The sequence below is a fragment of the Cyrtonyx montezumae genome, unplaced genomic scaffold (genome assembly GCF_038088225.1).
Source record: "Cyrtonyx montezumae isolate F1298 unplaced genomic scaffold, pur_monq_1.0 scaffold_32, whole genome shotgun sequence".
Lineage (NCBI taxonomy): Eukaryota > Metazoa > Chordata > Aves > Galliformes > Odontophoridae > Cyrtonyx > Cyrtonyx montezumae.
The window spans coordinates 1,793,733-1,815,963 of NW_027072037.1; the positions used below are offsets into that span (position 1 = coordinate 1,793,733).

The window sequence follows — 22,231 nt, forward strand, 5'->3', positions numbered from 1 at the left end:
CAAAGGCCAAAGAATGTTCTCCCTCACCTGTGACAACAATCTTGAAGGTCATTTTCTGGCCAGCAGCCTCACAGGTGTACTCCCCAGCATCTTTCTTCTCCACCTGGCTCACCACCAGCCGACGGGATTTGCCCTCTGACTCCACCTTGAACTTCTTGCTCGAGGAGATCAGTTTCCCCTCCTTGTACCATTTCACCTCGGTCTTGTCCTGGGCCACCTCGCAGCTCAGCGTGGCATTTTCTGTTGGTGCAGCCTTCACCTCCTTCTGCACCTTCTCCTTGTTGATAAAAGCATCCTCTGCTTCTGGAATTGAAGGCAAATGGGCAGATTTAAGACATGAAGCTTTTCTACACAGCCTTCCCCAAATGTCCACATCAGTCTTTGGACTGTATTATTGAGGACAGATTTCCCATTCATATTTCCTGCCAGTGCTATCAACCGACTGCCAACATCTGAACTACATCAATTGCCAGTGAAGGACATCCCTTCTGACAGCCTAGAACAGGTTAGATAGCCATAAACTTGCTTTCATTTCTACTAGCATCACGCTCCAAAATATCAAAATAATCAATTTCCCCAGTGTCCAGCATACACAGTCATTGAAAAGTTTGTTTGATGTAAGGGGATGGGCATTAAATTGTCCAAACAAGCTGAGCTGTGAGCTGGTTTGCCAGCAAAAGCCAAGCTGTGCTTGAGAAGCAGTCTCTGTGAGCACATTGTGTTTATTATCTTTACTTCCCCAGTGCTCCAGGGATGTGCCACCCCAGAACTGTGTTTCCACACTGAATTTAAACTAGTTAGCCCCATGATACTGTACTTGTTTAGCAATGCACTAGTTCAGAATCAAAAAGCAAATATATGAACTCATCATTTTGCTTTGAATTCATCAGGACACAACTGAGGATCCAGGTTAAATCCTGTTTGTGATTAAGAAATAGTGAGGAAATCTATTTTTCTCAGCTGCTCATTTCTGAGAACAGTTCTAATAGCTCTCATTAGTTGGCAGAGGCCATAATAAAATAATTTCCTCTATGGAATCATAGAATGGCTTGGGTTGGAAGGAACTTTTGAAGATCATCCAGTCCAACCTCTTGCCATGGGTAGGGACATCTTTCACTAGATGAGCTGCTCAGTGAACCCACCCAGCCTGGCCTTGGACACTTCCAATGATGAGCCACCCACAACATTCTCTGGACAATCTGTTCCAGTGTATCACCACCCTCATCATAAAGAACTTCTTCCTACGTCCAATCTACCCTTTTCATTTTTGAAACCATTGCCCCTTGTTTTATTGTTATAAGCTCTGGTATAAAGTCTTTTCCCATCTTTCCTGTGAGACCTCTTTATGTATACAAAGTCTGTCTCCCTCCATTTCTGAAAAGAAAAGCACCAGTTTTAAGTCCCTTTATTTTTTTAAACATTTCTTTCATAGTTGCCGTAGAGAAGCAAACAAAATATATGTGAATACCATTTTAGTAGTAGATTTCTTCAATTTAATAGAAACCTTCTTCCAGCATTGTGACCAAATGCCATCTCCAAGACAATTCAGTAAGAAGCACTTGAGGGAGAGTGCTTGCACTCTGGAGATTTTTTTTAATATTCTTTAATTTTATCTGTAATTATTGAATTCTCATTTTTCTATCCCTGCATCTCGCTGAAATTCCCAGGGAAATTCCATGATGACCTTCAGTCTGTCTTATGCTTAGGCTATGGAAGTCCTCTGTGTTCATAACTTCAAAAGGAATGATTGTGAAAAGTACGTGAGTAAACAGCAGAATTTAAGTACTGGTTCCATCACTGACTGCTGGGGTTGAATGCGTCAAGCCACTTAATTCTCCCCTCCTTCATGTCTGGGGGGTTCAATACAGATGAAACAATTTCACTCACCTGTGACAACAATCTTGAAGGTCATTTTCTGGCCAGCAGCCTCACAGGTGTACTCCCCAGCATCTTTCTTTTCCACCTGGCTCACCACCAGCCGACGGGATTTGCCCTCTGACTCCACCTTGAACTTCTTGCTCGAGGTGATCAGTTTCCCCTCCTTGTACCATTTCACCTCGGTCTTGTCCTGGGCCACCTCGCAGCTCAGCGTGGCATTTTCTGTTGGTGCAGCCTTCACCTCCTTCTGCACCTTCTCCTTGTTGATAAAAGCATCCTCTGCTTCTGTAGGGTGAGAGAACATTTAGATGCACAGATATATATTCACACTGTCCAGTGTATTCAAAACCAAATGCAAAATGCTGCTTATAACAACTTCGTGTATGTTTGTAATTTTAGAATGGTCTCATTCATACTGAAGGTGATCCAGATTAGATCTGTTCTATTAATTACCAATGACCCAACACTTCCTTCTCTGGACAACTAGTGGTCTGCTATAACCATATATTCTTCATATATTTAAATATTCTTCGTATTCATACCTTTAAATATTCTTCATACCTTCAAGATTTGCAAACAATGATCATTTCTAAGCAAATATATTCCTTATTTAAGCCCAGAGCTGTCTCTGATCGAGCCCCTTGCAATCTCCCTCCAATATGTGGATGGGAATCTAGCTACACTAACACAGCAGTGAAGGATGCATTATGTGGATAACCAGAGATGCTTTTTAACTCCATTTCTCTCTGGTTCTTGGAGCTGTGTATGAACTTGTTCCTAAAAAAAAATCTGTTTTTAGAGGAGGGCAACAGTTTTATGATAACATTAATTACACATTAATTACAAATTAGAGACAAATCAAACACTGAATATAAGCATGTTGTGCTCTGTGACATGCATGTGTCAGGAATAACTCTCTAGAATAACAGTGGCAATTTGGATATTATTCAAAACTGAAATGCCATTCACACAGAACAATGTACTCAAGCAGTATTTATATGACCTCTGATTAGGTGTTCCTGTCCTTGTCAACAGGAGTACTTCTTTTACCTACAAATCAATCCCAATTCTTAACCAAATCCTCAACTGTGTAAATAAGGTTTACGTTACTGAAACCCAGAGGTCATTGCTCATTCTTGGGAGTAAGGAATATGACATCATGACACAAGTTCACTTAATTTCAGCCACCTGAGAGTTAGCACTGATCTCGGATCTCAGATTCAGACATTAGGGCTTGAATTTCCCAGTGAGAATGAGAGATTTGGAGCTCTGCTGTAGACAGTGGTGATCTATTCAGTGGAAGGTAGTGGGAGATTTGCCTCGTCCTACAGCAGACACCTGAATGTCAGCTCACTCCTCAGACTATATTGACCACAACTGACCATACTCCAGCTACCCACACACAGGTGTCTTGGGTAATTTGACATGTCCTATGCATCCAAGATACCTTCACGAGGTTGGGAAATATACAAGGGACTCTCAGGAGTGCCTTCCCTTTCTAACACAGCAAGTGGATACCAGCAGGGATCTGTAGAGAATTTCAGGTTTAACTGCAAACTAAGTGGGACTCATGGGCCATTCTGTGATGAGAAACATCTCTCACCTGTGACGACAATCTTGAAGGTCATTTTCTGGCCAGCAGCCTCACAGGTGTACTCCCCAGCATCTTTCTTCTCCACCTGGCTCACTACCAGCCGACGGGATTTGCCCTCTGACTCCACCTTGAACTTCTTGCTCGAGGTGATCAGTTTCCCCTCCTTGTACCATTTCACCTCGGTCTTGTCCTGGGCCACCTCGCAGCTCAGCGTGGCATTTTCTGTTGGTGCAGCCTTCACCTCCTTCTGCACCTTCTCCTTGTTGATAAAAGCATCCTCTGCTTCTGGAATTGGAAAACATTGGGGAAAATATATATATGACATAAGCAGTCTGTGACTGGAAGATCTTAGAGGTAATTTGCTTCTACATTGTAAAGTGCCATTTTCTGGAGCAACATTGCTTTACAGTGTTTATCACATGTTATAATGCATCCTCAGCACAGACCACATCATCATCCCATCTCTAGATAATGTCTGCTGTCAGCTGGGATTCCTCATTTTCAGATTTCTTTTAATGAAGACGAAGACAACTCTTCACCTTTGTATCTTTTTGATATTACTTCATTCTACTTTGGAGATTGGCCAAATGTTGCCCAATTACAAATTGCAGACCTCACAATCCGGAATCTATAGGAACTTATGAGCATCTGAGTACTTCAGATTATCACTGGTTGTTCTGCAGAAGACTAACTTTTGACTCAGCCCTTTGGAAATGATGAAGTCCTTAACATGGAAAATACTTGGCCTATATTAAATATTGTCACTTGATTTTATGCATGAAGAATGGTTTCTACCCTCAGCCATCTCTAATTCTTCAGAAAACTGGCTGAGGTAATCTTCTCTTAATATTTAACACATGTAGAATAAAGTGTTAAAGTCCACAGTACCCTTTGTGTCAACAAATGAAATTAGCATCAAAAAGATATCAAGTATAATTAGTTAGGTATATGCATTTAAAAGATTCAGTTATCACTTCGCTAAGTGGGAGCAATTGATATACTGAATCTTTTATTGATTACTTTAATGATTGTTTTATCTGGGTCTCCTTTTACCAATATCTGAATCTCAGAATCACAGAACTGTAGGGGTTGGAAGGGACCTCCAGAGATCATCGAGTCCAACCCTGCTGCCAAAGCAGCTCCCAGCCCAGGTTGCACAGGAAGGCATCCAGGTGGGTCTTGAATGTCTCCAGAGAAGGAGACCCCACTGCCTCTGTGTGCAGCTCCAGTGCTCCATCACTGCATTGGGAAGAAGTTCCCACTCACATTTGTGCAGAACTTCCTATGCTTCAGTTTGTGGCCACTTCCCCTCATCCCATCACCACACACTGCTGAGAAGAGTCCGGCCTCGTCCCTTTGCCTCCTGCTCCTTAGATATTTATAAACGTGGATCAGATCCCCTCTGAGTCTTCTTTTCTCAAGGCTGAACAGCCCCAGCTCTCTCAGCCTCTCCTCATAAGGGAGCTGTTCCACACCCTTTATCATCCTTGTAGCCCTCTGATGGACTCTTTCCAGCAGATCCCTGTCTGTTTTGTACTGGGGAGCCCAGAACTGGACACAGTACTCCAGGTGAGGTCTCACCAGGGCAGAGTAGAGAGGGAGGATCCCCTCCCTTGACCTGCTGGCCACACTCTCTTTAATGCAGCCCAGGATCCCATTGTCCCTCTTGGCCACCAGGGCACAGTGCTCATGGCCAACCTGTCATCCAGCAGGACACCCAGGTCCCTCTCTCACAGCTCCTCTCCAGCAGCTCATCCCCAACCTGTACTGGTGCATGTGGTTATTCCTCCCTAGGTGTAAGACTCTACACTTGCTCTTGTTAAACCTCATCCAGTTCCTCTCTGCCCAACTCTCCAGGTCTCACTGAATGGCAGTACAAACTTCTGGAGTGTAAGCCACAACTGATAGCTTTCATGATAGTGTGTATTTGACATGTGGAAGAACAGATAGACCCTAAAAAAATGGGTTTCCATTTATCTCCTAGTGGTTTGCCCTACAAAAAATTATAGAAGTGTACAATATTTCTGATGCACTTACATGATGGACTTCTCCAGTGCTAGCCAGCTACTAACAACAGCCTGATCTAGAACAAGCTTCCTATGCCTGTTTGGGTCCCAGGAATGTTCCCAGAGTCTTGGGGTTACTACCAAAGGACAGGCACCAAGGATGAATGCAGGACTAGCAGGCGTGGGGGGGGGAGGGTTGACTTTGCTTTTCATTTGCAGTGCAGTCATAGAAGATAATTCATGCAAACAGATTCAGGCATACTCAGCTCAGGTGATCAGGAAGGCTCCCAGCTCCACAGTAGTCATGGCAAACCCATTCTATGACCTTCCTCCCCACTGTCATTCTGTGAATCCTTCTTCTGTCATCCTTCTCCCTTCCTTCATGTCTTTCTCCTCTGCATGCTGTCTGAACTCTGAGTGGCAGGAGCTGCCTGGGAGGGTAAGTTCAGGTCATGCTCCTGTGCTGCTGACCGTCACAGTACATGCAATCCCAGGATTCACACCACAGCTCTGCCACCTGCACTGCAGTCCATGGAAAGAGAGGGAGCAGGGCAGAAAGCCAATGCAAGAATGCAATCTATATGCTCTACATTTGAAATGCCTGGTTGTATTGACTGTAGAAGTACCATTGTCTCCACTTGTCTTCAACAGACCCTGACGAATTTCAGGGGAGGTGCAGGCTGGATGTTAGGAAAAATTTCTTCTTAAAAAGAGTGGTGATGCAGTGGCACAGGCTGCCCAGGGAGGTGGTGGGGTCACTGTCCCTGGAGGTGTTCAAGAACTGTGGAGATGTGGCACTGAGGGACGTGGTCAGTGGGCATAGTGAGGGTGTATGAGTTCTCACACTTCTACCCTTCCATTTCTCTTCCCTATCCCAGCTGGGACAGTGAGCAAGTGAATGCGTGGTGCTGAGCTGCTGCTGGGTTCAACCACAGCAGCACAGGAGTTACTATCCTCTGCATTCTTGCCCTTCAACACTAAGCATTTTTATAGCAATATGAAAATGTGATCATATATTTTAATGAGTTTACAAAGTGATTTACACTAGCAGAAATCCGCCTCAGAAACATGTCTTAAAGCTAAGCAAGTAGTCAGTGTAGATGACATTTCCAATTTCTGTCACTGTTTGCTAGAGAATTTCCACTAAAATTAAAGAGAACAACTTTCAGGAGATGAAGCTTTGGCCCACTTCAAACAAGGATTTCAGTATACACCACAAATACTGAGACCAGATTACAGAATCAGCCCTTTTTACTGTATTTTTCTATCAGTTTCCAAGGTGTGTAGCATGTGTTCCTTTTTATGGCAAGCAAAAAGGCCTTATCTGCGTCCCATAATACTCAACACTGAGCACCTAACCTTCAAGATGTCCTTAAAATGGGGTGGTTCTGTGCTACTAGTGAAACCCTGGGGTACAAGAACCCTGAAAAGCTTTCTGAGTGCAATGGTAAGAGGATAAATTAAGACTCAGAAAGCCATTGCATGTTGGGATAAGCTAGTAAGATGAGGATTTCTGCAGCGAAAGAGCCAACCACTCAAAGAGTACTCATAATCCCTCCTGACTTTCACACCAGATCGTTTTGCAGTGAGTGCTGGACTCGCACGTCATGTTACAGTGGTACACATGAGAAATACAGCAACGGTAGCTAGGCGAGCACCCTGTGCTTATGGCAGAGGGGGTGGTATTACATTACCCTGTGCAGCCATGAGGTCATCCAGTCTGAAAGAGAACAGAAAACCTTTGGTTTCTGAGGCAAACAGCTAAGAATAGCCCTCGGCTAGCAAAATGCAAGTGTAAAAGCACTACATTTCTGTGTTTTCTCTCTACACCTCTGCAGTAACATACGGGTTGGCTTTAGCCACTGAGGATTAACTTGGTTGACTCCAGCTGTTGCCATGGTCTTTCCATCATTGTTCATGTTTCATTTTCTCTGACAGACACCTCTCAAACCTAATCTTCCTGTAATCCACTCTTGGCTAAAACAGTCAATTTCCTGAGCCAAAAACTTGAGCTACATAACTCATGAAAAAGAACTGAAGGCCCCTACATAACATCCCCATGGTGTGGGAACAGTAAGAGCTGATGGCAGCAGGAAAACTCTCTACTATAGGAGCAGAGGCATATTGCACATTAAAGACTGAAGGTGCAGAATGCCCCCAGTGACAGTGAGCAGAAAAGACTGCAACCTTTACAAGGGAACAGAACGCAAGCCATGCCTTGCAAGGACTCCAGGTCTCCAGCCTGTGTGTGAGCAGAAAGTCAGTAGACTCCCAGTACAGTTGCTCCTCTACATAGCTGATAAAATGCCAAACCTTGGCCAGGATTAAGCTCCAACCTGTTCAATGCCGAAAGAAAGGAGAGGAGAAAATAGATTCCCTGTCCTGATCAGCTCAGAATATGAGACAAGAACTGTGAAGTTAACAGAGATCATGTTGAATTATAAGCAAAGCGAGTAGAGTGTAATCACAAATAAAGCAAAAGAAAAACCCTTGTCATCAGCCAATTCAGTCTCTCAATTCTGCCAGTTCTGGTCTCTCAGAATGCATCTGACATGCCCACAGTATTTGGAGCCTAAGTTAAAGTTTACTGGATCTTGTGCAATATATCTCTAAATTCAATATAAGAGTATAAGGAGACTTACAGGCAGTTGAGTGAATGATATCAGGATACCTACCTACATGTAACAAGTATACTTGCTGTGCCCTAGAAATCCTTACAGAAATGTTAGCTTAGACAAACATCAAAAGGCATCTCAACAGCATTTTTGCTTTCTGGACAGTTTAAACAGGGAAGGAAAACAAAGCGACAAAGAAAAGGCAATGAAATGTCAACCAAAATGTGTTTCCTACCTGTGACATCAATCTTGAAGGTCATTTTCTGGCCAGCAGCCTCACAGGTGTACTCCCCAGCATCTTTCTTCTCCACCTGGCTCACCACCAGCCGACGGGATTTGCCCTCTGACTCCACCTTGAACTTCTTGCTCGAGGTGATCAGTTTCCCCTCCTTGTACCATTTCACCTCGGTCTTGTCCTGGGCCACCTCGCAGCTCAGCGTGGCATTTTCTGTTGGTGCAGCCTTCACCTCCTTCTGCACCTTCTCCTTGTTGATAAAAGCATCCTCTGCTTCTGCAGATTGGGAGAAGCAATTTACAGTGCACAATTATGTTCACACACTCTACAGTTTTCAGCATTAAATACAAAATCCTGCTTACAAGAACTTATAATGTAGCTGTGTCATTTTAGAATGGTCCCGTTCATAGTGAGGAGGCTATTCAGATGGGACATGGCCCTGCATACAACCTGAGGATGATACATCAGCTGCTTCTGAGCAAAATATTCAAGTCCCTTAGGAGCTCAGCTTCCTTCCATCTTTACAGATGCACGTTATATCTGTCATTTTGTTCATAGGTTCATAAGGTTGGAAAGGACCTACAAGATCATCTTGTCCAACCATCCTCCTATCACTATCCCTACCCAACTACTAAATCAAATCCCTAAATCCCTTGTTCTGTGATGTGATGCACAAGTATGTAACCAACCTTTTCTGCCTCTTGTATTTAAGCTTTGTCCACTCCAGATGTTTGCTTGAGAATGATCCCAGACCAGGCATGGGAGCTAGCCCTACTTATATCCCTATAAATAACAATAGTTTATATATTTGTTTACTCCTTCTCTACTTCTTCAGAAAAGAAGGACTGAAGTGGGATTTGGTGCACAGACTGAGACATATAGCTTTAAGAACCTGTGTGACAGAGTACAGGCACATGCTGGTGGCCTGGTCTCTCACTGCTCAAGGAAGGTCTTCACTATGCTGTCCCTGCAGCCTAGAGAGTGCTTTATTTTGCTCTGTACTTACTGGAAGTCGTGGATTGCTCTGTTATGAGAAACATCTCTCTTACCTGTGACAACAATCTTGAAGGTCATTTTCTGGCCAGCAGCCTCACAGGTGTACTCCCCAGCATCTTTCTTCTCCATCTGGCTCACCACCAGCCGACGGGATTTGCCCTCTGACTCCACCTTGAACTTCTTGCTCGAGGTGATCAGTTTCCCCTCCTTGTACCATTTCACCTCGGTCTTGTCCTGGGCCACCTCGCAGCTCAGCGTGGCATTTTCTGTTGGTGCAGCCTTCACCTCCTTCTGCACCTTCTCCTTGTTGATAAAAGCATCCTCTGCTTCTGCAGATTGGGAGAAGCAATTTACAGTGCACAATTATGTTCACACACTCTACAGTTTTCAGCATTAAATACAAAATCCTGCTTACAAGAACTTATAATGTAGCTGTGTCATTTTAGAATGGTCCCGTTCATAGTGAGGAGGCTATTCAGATGGGACATGGCCCTGCATACAACCTGAGGATGATACATCAGCTGCTTCTGAGCAAAATATTCAAGTCCCTTAGGAGCTCAGCTTCCTTCCATCTTTACAGATGCACGTTATATCTGTCATTTTGTTCATAGGTTCATAAGGTTGGAAAGGACCTACAAGATCATCTTGTCCAACCATCCTCCTATCACTATCCCTACCCAACTACTAAATCAAATCCCTAAATCCCTTGTTCTGTGATGTGATGCACAAGTATGTAACCAACCTTTTCTGCCTCTTGTATTTAAGCTTTGTCCACTCCAGATGTTTGCTTGAGAATGATCCCAGACCAGGCATGGGAGCTAGCCCTACTTATATCCCTATAAATAACAATAGTTTATATATTTGTTTACTCCTTCTCTACTTCTTCAGAAAAGAAGGACTGAAGTGGGATTTGGTGCACAGACTGAGACATATAGCTTTAAGAACCTGTGTGACAGAGTACAGGCACATGCTGGTGGCCTGGTCTCTCACTGCTCAAGGAAGGTCTTCACTATGCTGTCCCTGCAGCCTAGAGAGTGCTTTATTTTGCTCTGTACTTACTGGAAGTCGTGGATTGCTCTGTTATGAGAAACATCTCTCTTACCTGTGACAACAATCTTGAAGGTCATTTTCTGGCCAGCAGCCTCACAGGTGTACTCCCCAGCATCTTTCTTCTCCACCTGGCTCACCACCAGCCGACGGGATTTGCCCTCTGACTCCACCTTGAACTTCTTGCTCGAGGTGATCAGTTTCCCCTCCTTGTACCATTTCACCTCGGTCTTGTCCTGGGCCACCTCGCAGCTCAGCGTGGCATTTTCTGTTGGTGCAGCCTTCACCTCCTTCTGCACCTTCTCCTTGTTTGTAAACACATCTTCTTTCTCTGCAGGAGATCACAATAGTCACACATTGACTTTTGCAGTAGTTTTCTGCAGAGCTTACTCCAGTTCCCTCTATTTCACTATACTCAGGTAGTATCATGATGCCCCATTAAGACAGAAAAGCACTTTCATCTCCATTTTGCCTTGGGAAATGATAGGTGTGTGGGACAAAGCTAAACAATCCACAGTCTGAGCACAGATTTGGACTTGAGATTTAGAGCACCTGCATGCACTGCCTAAACCCTCCTCCCTCATCTCTTTTTTTCTTCTGACGTCTCTCTGCAATTCCACTAAATCAGAAGGGAGAAGCCCTCAGATCCAGGTATTATTCACCTTTTTCCACCTATCTGCATCATTCTAATTTTGTAACCAGTGCTCTTGAAACCCCTCCCCTTTTATCTCTCCTTGCACACCCGGTGTGTTCTTGCACTGTAACCCTGCACACACCAGCTGACTGCAAGAGGTGCAGAAGTTACCTTCCTTGCCTATCATTTATTGCAGTTATTCATTCATGGATGTAAAAGCACGTGTATAAAAGTGCTGCTATGACACTTGAGAGCAAAGCAAGTCCTACAGCCAAAATAATTCACACCAGAGAGGACGTAAGATGACCCTCCAAACTCAAGACACAACAGAATGGAGTATTCCTTTATCTCTGGGATTCCAAGCATTGTCTCACCTCTGACTCTGACTTGGAATGTTGCTTTGTCATCCTTTGTTTCACAGGTGTAGCTCCCTTGGTCTTTCAGGGTCACGTTTTTGACGATGAGCTTGCGGAGTGTCCCCTGGGAGATGATGGTTGTCCTCTGGTCCTGCTTCACCTCCAGTTGATCCTTTTTCCATACGACAGCTCCATTTGCAGCTGACACCTCACACACCAGTTCCAGGTTTTCAGAAGGACTGACTGATATTTCTGGAGTCGTTTTGGGCTTGTTGACAAAATTAACGGCTTCATCTGAAGAGAAAAAGAGGCAGTGGTTTACATCCTGATAAGGCAGAGTTAGAACTGATGGTTATTTCTCTGCTCGTCACACTTGGGTGATCAAGTTTCATCTCTGGAGGTACTCATGTACAAACGTGTGCATGGTTCTGTTGTGATTTAATTATGGTAGTGTTGAAGGATACGGCAACAAGCTGCTCTTACAAGTCACCAAAGTCCTCCAGCTGAGATTCTGCAGTCACCTGAACTGAAGTACTCATTGTTCATGTTCTAGGCCATCCAGAGAGCTACTACACAATGGCCTTCAGTTTGACAGCGGGTTGCTGACTAATTCTTTACCTGAAGATACACATGAAGAAACGATTCTTTCATATACGTATACATACACACTTATAACAGTTAAACTTGTTGATCCCAGTGTGTACCTTCCAACTGAGCTATTCTATGACTCCGTATTAACAACTTAAGCCTCATCATAACCAATGTGAAAATTGCAGCAGAACTGCTTTGATATCATAACAGTCAGTGTTTTTTCCAAACAGGTGGAAGTGGAAAATCTTTGCCATTTCATTTTCATCCTTCTGAAGTAGTGCTTAGCCTCAGTGCTAGTGGACATCCTATTATAATGCTCCCACGTACCCCAGTATGTCATGAGATTGCTAGTTTTGCACCAAGGCATTAATGCTAGCCCTGTGTAAGGAAAGAGTGAGCTCAATGCAGATGCTTCTTCTCATTTTTTAATCCATTTTGTATTCTGCACATGTTCTTCTGAAGCTAAAATGAAGGCAGCTAAGTAACTTGTTTGCAGTGTGTGAGCAAACCTATTCAATGCCCTGTCTCTAAGCTAACAAGCAGCATTGGATGAGCACATCAGTATTTCATGCCCTTCATTCCATGGAGCCAGCTCCTGCTTGAGGAGCAAGCTGATGGCTGTCAGCTACAGGCAGCCCTAGCTTCGTATTGCATTTCTGTTAGCAACAACTGTTGCTTTCAGTCACTGAGTATACCAAAGCTAATTGCTATGCCAGGCATGTTTATGGCATCAGCCAACAAATATTTCTTTTAAAATTGTAATTGTCAGGAGCCATCTATTCTTTTAAAACTAGATGACCAAAGAACAGTCCCTCTAGAGTCAGGCTGTTGAGAACTAATAAAATAAATCACTATCATATAGACAGATTACTTTCCTGCCCTACGATCATCTTGTGACCAGTCGGTACTCCTAATTAACCCTGGTTGATGGCTTTTCTGTCTGAGCCACGTGATGTTTTGTCATAGGAGTTATAGCTAGGGTTCCCTTAACCCTACACTCATGGTCACCAAAGCAGGAAGCATCCAGTCTCAGGGAATCATGCAGGAAATCATGACTTCTGCTTTGCATCTACCAGTTTAAATGGAGTTTTCTTGGCTTGTTTTTGATCAGTTTTTCAACAGGTAAAGCCAAGGCCTTTGAATTACACTCGAAGTGAAAATGCAAAATGTAGGATTCTCAACTAAACTGAAGTGGAGGCAGGATTCAGAGTGAATACCTGAGCCAACACCACCTGCAATCAATCCCATATCTTAGGAAACCCTCTACTGATCCCAAATCCATTGCTGTGCTTGATCTATCAGCTCAGCCAAGTTTTCAGTTATCTGATAGTGAGCATCGCGGTGATGAGGGGTGGGCAGTTGGACTGGAGGATCTTTATCAACTTTAATGATTCTGTGATCAGAGTATCATGGACATGCTGTTACATTTCACAAGCACTGCACTGCAGCATGTGCATATGCAACGAGAGGATTTCAGTAAAGTATCAATTCATAACTGAGAACTGGGCTTTAAAATACAGATGCAACTATAAGCCAGAAAATAAATCTTCCCACCAGGCTCTGCAAATGTAGTCAGCTGAATTTCACAGGTATTGAATTTCACTGAAAATTTCTTGTGTTATTTTACACTCCAGCTCCACCCTGGACAGGAACATGCCAGTGACAAGCATTACTCCTCCAGGCTTGACCTGACAGTGCTTTACATGTACTTTATGCTGATGGGCACATGCCATGAACTAATGGCTGTGCTTACAGCACCTCAGGGAGACACCTCAGAGATCACAGCATCCTTTGGGAGCAGCAGGAGACACAGAACTCTCCAAATACAGAGTTTAATTTGTCAAAAGAGGAGACAGGACTTCCACAATTTCAGTCAGAGGTTCAAAGGTAATTTAAATGCTGAGGCAATCTGTGAACCAGAAGAATGAAGCCCAGATGTGTGTATTCGAACTGTGACTCCAGCTCCAGCTGCAGCTAAGGCTGACCTGAATTCATCACAACATAGTTATGTTATTTGCTCGTACTGTGGATTTGCACAGGGACCACAGTAAGGCCAGAACTTCTTAAATAGTAGCGTACAATCTTTGTCCTAAATACTGGAAACCTACAGGGTTGGACAAGTAAAATGAGTCAAGTCTTAAGTGCTTAACCTGGACTCTGATCTCATCTTGGCCTCACAAACCTACCTGAGACTTTTAAATCAAAAATCAGAGTGTCCTCTCCAATTTTGCAAATGTATGTTCCTTCATCATCTTTTGTCACAGCTGAAGCCACAAGCTTATGCAGTTTCCCTTTATCTTCCATTGTGAATTTCTTGCTGGTCGTGATTTCTTTGTCATTTTTGTACCATTTAACCATGATGTTGGCTTCAGAGGTCTCAGAAACAAATTCAACTTGTTTTCCAGCGATGGCCCTGATAACACCTCCAGTTTTCTCTTTGTTTACGAATTTTGCAAGTGCTGAAACAAAATACAGACAAACAATGGTGGTAATGAATTGCAGGAATACTGGTGATCATGAGATATTCATTTATCATACGCCCAAATGTGCATATTCCATCTTGGATCTAATGACTAGACTGTAATTCAGAAGCAGTCAAAGTGTCAGTTTTTATAAACCATGTACCAGATTATCACATCTCCAAAAGGCAGAGGACATACACCCCATGGGAGATTCAGCCAAGGAGAGAAGAATCCTAGGCCACAGGGCTTCAAGAAAATATCTGAAATAGGAAAACTGAGAAAGGAATTATAAAAAGCAAACTGGAAGTAAAGCAACGGAGGATGTTCAACTGCTGCACTGTAACCTCCTCACAAACAAATCAGCTCTAAAAGATGAAGATATCATTTAGGGCTGAAAAGAAAAACAATAATTCCCCTCTGGAAATGAACTGGAGCACAGAAGTTAGACAATGAAACCAGCACCTATTAACACATAGCAGAATAACTGACTGCAAATAGTCAAAAGAGTCACTGCTGTCTTAGCCAAAAGCCTAAGGCCACAGTCCTATTTTACTCCAGGCAATGGAAATTATTTTCCAACATCTTGTTAACATATCATTTTAAAACAGCACACACAACTGGGTTGGTCTGTTGAGTCTGTGCAGTCAAAGCTGCTAAAATCAAAGTCTGAATTATGCATGCATTTTTCTGTAATTCCAAGAACATGCATGTGTATTACAAACTCAACAATGTTCTACTGAATGCCTGTGTTTTAGGAGCTCAAAATCTAGTGGATGGACACTGAGGCGTCTGAGATCCTGTAAGTACATTTAACTCCATCCTATCATACGGTCAAATTCAGTTCATTCTTCAGAAACTGTCTCTCCTAACTGCACTCCCCTCACCACTGCTGGAAGTGAGCCCAGCCACACAAAAGCTGTCGTTGGCTTTCAGTGCAGATACTGCAACACTGAACACTGACATGCCTGAACACTGTGCTGCCATTCAGCGAGACCTGGACAGGCTGGAGAGCTGGGCAGAAAGGAACTGGATGAGGTTTAACAAGAACAAGTGAGGAGTCCTGCACCTAGGGAGGAATAACCACGTGCACCAGTACAGGTTGGGGATGAGCTGCTGGAGAGGAGCTGTGAGAGAGGGACCTGGGTGTCCTGCTGGATGACAGGTTGGCCATGAGCACTGTGCCCTGGTGGCCAAGAGGGACAATGGGATCCTGGGCTGCATTAAAGAGAGTGTGGCCAGCAGGTCAAGGGAGGTGATCCTCCCCCTCTGCTCTGCCCTGGTGAGACCTCACCTGGAATACTGTGTCTAGTTCTGGGCTCATGGTACAGAACAGACAGGGATCTGCTGGAAAGAGTCCATCAGAGGGCTGCAAAGATGATAAAGGGTGTGGAACACCTCCCTTATGAGGAGAGGCTGAGAGAGCTGGGGCTGTTCAGCCTTGAGAAAAGAAGACTCAGAGGGGATCTGATCCACGTCTATAAATATCTGAGGTGCAGGAGGCAAAGGGACGAGGCCGGACTCTTCTCAGCAGTGTGTGGTGATAGGACGAGGGGAAATGGCCACAAACTGAAGCATAGGAAGTTCTGCACAAATGTGAGTGGGAACTTCTTTCCAGTGCAGTGATGGAGCACTGGAGCTGCACACAGAGGTGGTGGATCTCCTTCTCTGGAGACATTAAAGACCCACCTGGATGCCTTCCTGTGCAACCTGGGCTGGGAGCTGATTTGGCAGCAGGGTTGGACTCGATGATCTCTGGAGGTCCCTTCCAACCCCTACAGTTCTGTGATTCTGTGAACAAGGATGTACAGCTTCTGGACTGCACCACTGAGCGTGACCCCCTTCCTGGTGAAATTATGGGGTCCTCCTTTGGCTCAAAGACCTCACGAGTCCCTATCCACAAGCAAGGGTTTTGCATAGAGTTCCCCTGCTTCTGGTTACCTAAGCCGTTCAGATTTCTCTGAATCTGCAGTAGAGCTTTTTATTACAATCAGATTATTAAGTATTTGCTAGGGAATCAATATTCATTGGTTTGCACAGTGATGCAGACATCTAAAGTTAATCCACTTGGCAAGCTGCAAACAGGTGAGAAAAAAAGAGAAAACCCAAGTCCCAAATCTGCCCCAATCAAGGGTTAAGAAATACCCAGCAAGGAAACAAACAGGGAAAGGGAAGAGAACATGATGGTGCAGCCAAGGGCCTGTCCAGCTCTGGTCCTGAAGGGAGCAGTCCAACCATGAGGTCCTGGAAGGGACAGAATCTCCTGATCTGCCAGCACCAGCCATATTTTCAGGGTGCAATGAGTTTGCTGAAGCCACTTCTATGGATAAGGAAGTCAAACCAGAAATATGGAGAACCATGAAGCTCCATTGCTTATTTTTGTCTGGAGGTTTCTGTTTCTGGTCGTTCCTCTAGAGACTCAGAACAGTGTTGCTTTCCCTTTAGAACAGAACTTCAGAATTGCAGAATCATTCAGGTTGGAAGAGATCTCCAGATCCCCATGTCTGACCCAAACCCACCCCACCATGCCTACTGACCATGTCCCTCAGGGCCACATCTGAGCACCTCCAGGGATGTGGACCCCACCACCTCCCTGGGCAGCCTGTGTCAGTGCCCCACCACCCTTCTTAGGATAACATCTCCTTTACCCAGCCTCCCTGCCAAGGATGGAGATCTCCACTTCTCCACCAGAATGGCACACAGGTTTAAGGTTTGGGAGGGAGAACAAGAAAACGGGTCCACTCATGCACTTTCCCCTTCCTTAGGAAAAAACAGAGTAAAACTACAGCCACAGCAGACTGAAGCAGACTTCTCAGATGTCCCACTTGGATGCTGGAGGTCATGTGTCATTGACGTCTGGCACGTGAAGTCTCGTGGCAGCACAGTGCATGACAAACTGCAAGAACACTTCCCTGTGGGGCTCCTTTGGGCACGAGGCCCAGCAAGTGACACACCTCTGGCTGCAGCTTGGCAGAGCCTCCTGGCAGCCACGTGATGCTCGTGTGTTAGATACAGCTGATCTGTACATCAGATGATTTACCAGCTAGCTCTATCTGACTTACAGGAAGAGAAGATCAAGGTGGAGGTGCTGAATGGTGAAATACTGGGAGAGCATGGCACGAGTACAAGATTTGTGTGCCCGGGGATGTTCAAAGTCAGGCTGGACGAGGCTCTAAACACCTCATGGAGCTGTGGTGTTCATTTCAGGGGAGCTGGACTAGCTGACAGCAAAGGGTCCTGTCCCTTCCCTTCCCATTAAAGGGAATTCAAAATAATAGCATTGATTACTCATTGGATAGTCACATTACGGTGTAAAGCTCATGGAAACATCCATCAGCTAATTCACTGAAATCTGTGGGCAGATCCACCAGTGTGATAATATTATGCAGAGAGAAGAAAACCAAAATTAAGACTAGCTGATGTGTGTTGGCAGAAAGTTCTGCTCTCCATAAATTTAGTTCAATTTTTCAGTTTTTTTCTTTGGGAGCTGTCTCCGTGCCTCTTTGGAGTTTATTCTTTAAGAATAACAATTAAGTAAGCTCTCCAATGCCAAAGTGCATACACTACTCTAGGGCTCTGTTGTTTCTGCATGGATCAACAAGGATGACAAGCCAGCAGAATATGATGAAGAGCCTCATACATACTCAGTACAAAAAAAAAGGGGCAATCATTGCTGGGAAGGAGGCACATTTGCATTCTTATAATCTGCAGAGAGTCCTGCTCCTATGGAGCAAACAAAGGGCCCTTATTTATTGCAGTCAAGGCCCAGCATGTGGATCTCAGAGATCAGACCTACAACCCCTGTGGGAAAACAGGGAGCTGTGTGGAAAAGTTCTGTTTCTCTCTACATCTATGTAAGAAAAAAAACCCACAGTGGAATGACAGCTAGGTGAACACTCCTTTAACACTTCACAGGTCCCTTTCAATTTTTGGATCACTGCTATAAAAAAGCTATTTACAAAACCTCCGGTGAGAGAAGAGCAGGAAGGTTAGGATGCTCTCTTTCCTATTTTTCCCTTAATTCCTTCTGTATTTTAGGGATGAATCACAGGACAGAACACAGAAATCAAGTGGCTCTACAAAGTGGATTTGCCAGTTCAAATCAAAACACCCCAGATGCTGCCTGACAACAGCTGTCCTGGAGGCAGGTGAATGCAGTCTGTTGGCTCTGGGTAGGAACAGGACAGCCCAGACTGTCACATACCTTTCACTGAAAGCTGATAGAGCATTTTATCCCCCTCGCAGATGCACTGATATGTTCCAGCATCCTCCATTGCAACGTTGCGAATTTTCAGTACGTGCTTCTTCCCTGCAATTTGCAGTTCATATTTTTCACTGGCCTGGAGCTCCTTCCCATCCTTCACCCACTTCACCGTAGCATCTGTGTCTGAAAGTTCAGCCTGCAGTTTGGCTTCCTCACGCAGTCGAGCAGAGATCTTTTCTATATCTTTGCTCTTGTTGGTAAATCTCACTGCAGCACCTGTCAGAAGCAAAGGCCTCGTTATTTCAATTTATATCAGGCTAACATGATAAATATCTGCTGCAAGGTCTTTGAAAAAGTATTACGTTCTGTTCCTACACTTGTGGTCATGTCAATACTAAGCAATTGGAAATATTTAATTTGGTTTTCTTGTCAGATTCACTAAGAAAAAAGAAATACATCTCTTTCTACTGATTAGTAATGCTCTAAACATGATTCTGCAGAGGTTTTCACCCAAAGACAAATAAGTCCTCCCAAAATGAATGTTTCTTCATTATCTGATGCAAAGCTGAGGGATAGAGGTATCAGTGTTTTGACTGACAGAGAAATGGAGAATGACCAAAGTAAATACCTCTCACTCTCATCTTGGTGCTGACATCAACATTTTTGGCAACAAATTTCACTTCTGCTCCATCATCGTTCTTGGTGACATTCTTTATGATTAGACTGTGAGTAGTTTGGGTTCTCTTGATGATATAGGTCTCATTTTCCCGTAAGATTTTACCATTGAGGTACCAAGTGCCAGAACATGTTGTTGTAAGGTCAATAGTAAACACAGCATCCCCTCCAGGCACAGCTTCACCAGTTGTTAGGGGAGATCTCACAGCCAGGACTGGTTCTGAGGAAGAAGAACAATTCAGATGTCTGAAAGCAAAAGGCATAAGACTGCCATGCAGCAGAACAGGTCTTCCTAAGTGCAAAGCGCTTATACTAAATGAAACATGAGAATAAAATCCTGCACGTTTCACATGCACTGAAAACAATGCACAAATGGTGAATGGGGTTTGGTTTCTACAGCTGCAATTAACTGACTTGTGGCACTAGAGCAACTCCTGTTTTCTGCATAGATATAACAATGGGTATATTTTAACTAATATTCACTAAGATGTTTCAAGGCATAACAGACCTGCTAAGCATCCCAAACCACCCAGGATGCCTAGCAAGCATGTTATTTTTTAATGAGAGTATTGCTCTCATATTTCAGAAGGATCCTCAGCAGGCCACCCAGCCCTCTAATGACTTCCAGGTATTCCAGGGAAGCACAAGCATACTCAGGCAGCAAGGGAAAAGGAGGACACGACAGCAGAAATGATCAGAGTCTGAGCAGAGACTGTTGAGTGCAACATGAAACTTCTGTTATGGTTTTATGAAAGGAAGAAACATCCCCGTGGAACACAACGATACCATGGCACATTGGCACCCTACAGATGAAGTCTATCCCTGGATTTCTTCTAGTTGCTTTGAGAAAGACTGACTGGAACCTGGTTTTCATGGCATCATGATCAACACATTCACATTCTTTAGATGCAAGTCTGTTGTTTCGTTTATGGATGGAAGATTAAATCATAAGCACATTTCTGCTTTTCCCTTTTGCACAGGTTCTGGAAGAAGCACTTCTATGCTTAACATCTGTTACAGAAAGCTCTGTCTCTCTCACACGTGTGAGATATCAAAACACAAGCATATTCACAGCTCTGTCACAGAAACCTAACTTGCATCACTTCAGCAATGGGCAGAGGTTGAAATGAGATAGAACCAGGACTGAAGGAAGACTTTGGTGTGTTACTGCACCGCTCTCCTTAAAGTCAAAGGAAATGTCTTCAAGGTACCAACACAGCTGCTCAGCACCGACTGAACCATTTCTGCTGGGGTTTTTTGTACTTACCAAGGTGCATGCTTCCTGGGAATTCCAGATACGGGCTCTGTCCGTGCACGTTGACTGCACACACTCGGAACTGATAATCAGCCTCTTCTGAGAGATTGCTGACAGTGAACTCTGGGACAGGGACGTTGGACTCGTGGCACCTCACCCAGGTAAAGCCAGTTAGTTTCTTGCGTTCCACGACGTAACCATCGATTGGAATGGGGCGGTGCATGTTTGGAGGGGACCACGCGAGCGTCACTGAGGTTTCTGTTTTATTTTTCACCACGGGGTCAACTGGGGGCTGGGTGGGAGGTTTTCTGGGAGCTGAACGGAAATAAACACAGGAATTTCATCATAAAATCATTCAGGTTGGAAAAGACCTTCAAGATCATCAAGTTCGACTTGCAGACTGAACTACTGAGTGTCCACGTCTCTTAAATACCTCCAGGGATGGGAAACTCCAAAACCTCCAGGGATGGGAGACTCCAAAGGTGAAAAACAGTGAGAAACACACTGTATCTGACTGAGGAAAACTAGAGCTTACACTGGCCTAAAGGCTACCCTAGGTTAATAAACCTCTGTATGGAAAAGCAAGAGAATGGATGAAAGATCCTTTCAGAATGCATTACATAAACAAAGGGTTTTCTATGAACATTTCATAGGCTTAAGCTTTCAGTGCTAGGTACAGATCCATATCTCATCCTATACAGTTCCTGGGTAAAGCAGGCTAATACTCAGTTTGTTATTTTCACCCAGAAAGCAGACAAAATCACCATTTGAAGTTGACCAACACTGTGGTGTGAATCCAGGCATAAAGAAGAAGTCCTACTCTTCATCCACCTGCCTACTCTACATCACTGAAAAGGGACTGACTTGCACTCGTTCTGATCTGCTGCCCACGTTTATTCAACCACATCAGTACCTCCAGAACTACAGACAAGAACACAGATGTGCCTATGAGAAGCACTGTCTGACAGTGCACCATGGATTGTATGAGGAAAAACCATAGATTGTATGAGGATATTTTGCTATCTCTACGCACAGATATGGAATCCTGAGATGCAATGAAAGACCACTCCTATGCCAGGAGCCCATGGTCTACATCCCTTCTCAAGAACCTGTTTCAAAAGAGTATGGACTTGTTTTAGTCCAGATTCTCAACAGCTTTAAACACAGACCAGCTAAATGTGGCACAACTGCAACAGTGTTTAGGTAAATGATAGATGAGGATAAGTAGTGCAGTGGTTTTGGAGTCCATTCCTCCATGGAGGTCTCAATTGCTTGTTCCATGAGTTTGGCTGTTCTCTGCAGCCTCTTTCTTCTGGGAATCTGTCCTCTGTTCTGCTTCTAAATTCCATACCACTCCCACACAGAAGGCCTTTTGTAAACTTTGTCTCCCAAGAGTGATAGCTGTCATCAGGGATCTCTGTCAGGAAAGGCCTGGTTTAGCAGTTTATGCAGAGACAAGTTTGGGGGCTGAGGAATTCGCTCCAAACGGAAATGACACAAAGGCATGTCCTCACCATGGGACCCTGCAGCCAAGGACACGTGGCTCTTTTATGGTACCTGAGGTCATATATGATGAGTTAATTCCTGCAGTTATTTGCGTAGTGAATACATTCACCTTCTGATTGCTCATGAACATTTTAGATGTTAAAATCCCATCAGACTTATTCACTATGTGCTGCCACTGAT

At 44.1% G+C, this 22,231-nt stretch overlaps 1 protein-coding gene across 1 annotated transcript in view; it reads right to left on the reverse strand.

Annotated features, from left to right (window-relative positions):
* Window positions 1–22,231, reverse strand: part of OBSCN (obscurin, cytoskeletal calmodulin and titin-interacting RhoGEF) — a 172,546-nt gene that overhangs the window by 130,997 nt on the left and 19,318 nt on the right. Inside the window, exons 5-15 of the mRNA XM_065744974.1 lie at window positions 20,558–20,860; window positions 19,244–19,510; window positions 18,616–18,891; window positions 14,139–14,411; window positions 11,380–11,655; window positions 10,427–10,702; window positions 9,378–9,653; window positions 8,329–8,604; window positions 3,482–3,757; window positions 1,888–2,163; window positions 28–303 (exon numbers count right to left, since the gene is read on the reverse strand). Of these exons, the coding sequence (XP_065601046.1) occupies window positions 28–303; window positions 1,888–2,163; window positions 3,482–3,757; window positions 8,329–8,604; window positions 9,378–9,653; window positions 10,427–10,702; window positions 11,380–11,655; window positions 14,139–14,411; window positions 18,616–18,891; window positions 19,244–19,510; window positions 20,558–20,860 (3,051 nt within the window). The remainder of the gene's footprint in view (window positions 1–27; window positions 304–1,887; window positions 2,164–3,481; window positions 3,758–8,328; window positions 8,605–9,377; window positions 9,654–10,426; window positions 10,703–11,379; window positions 11,656–14,138; window positions 14,412–18,615; window positions 18,892–19,243; window positions 19,511–20,557; window positions 20,861–22,231) is intronic.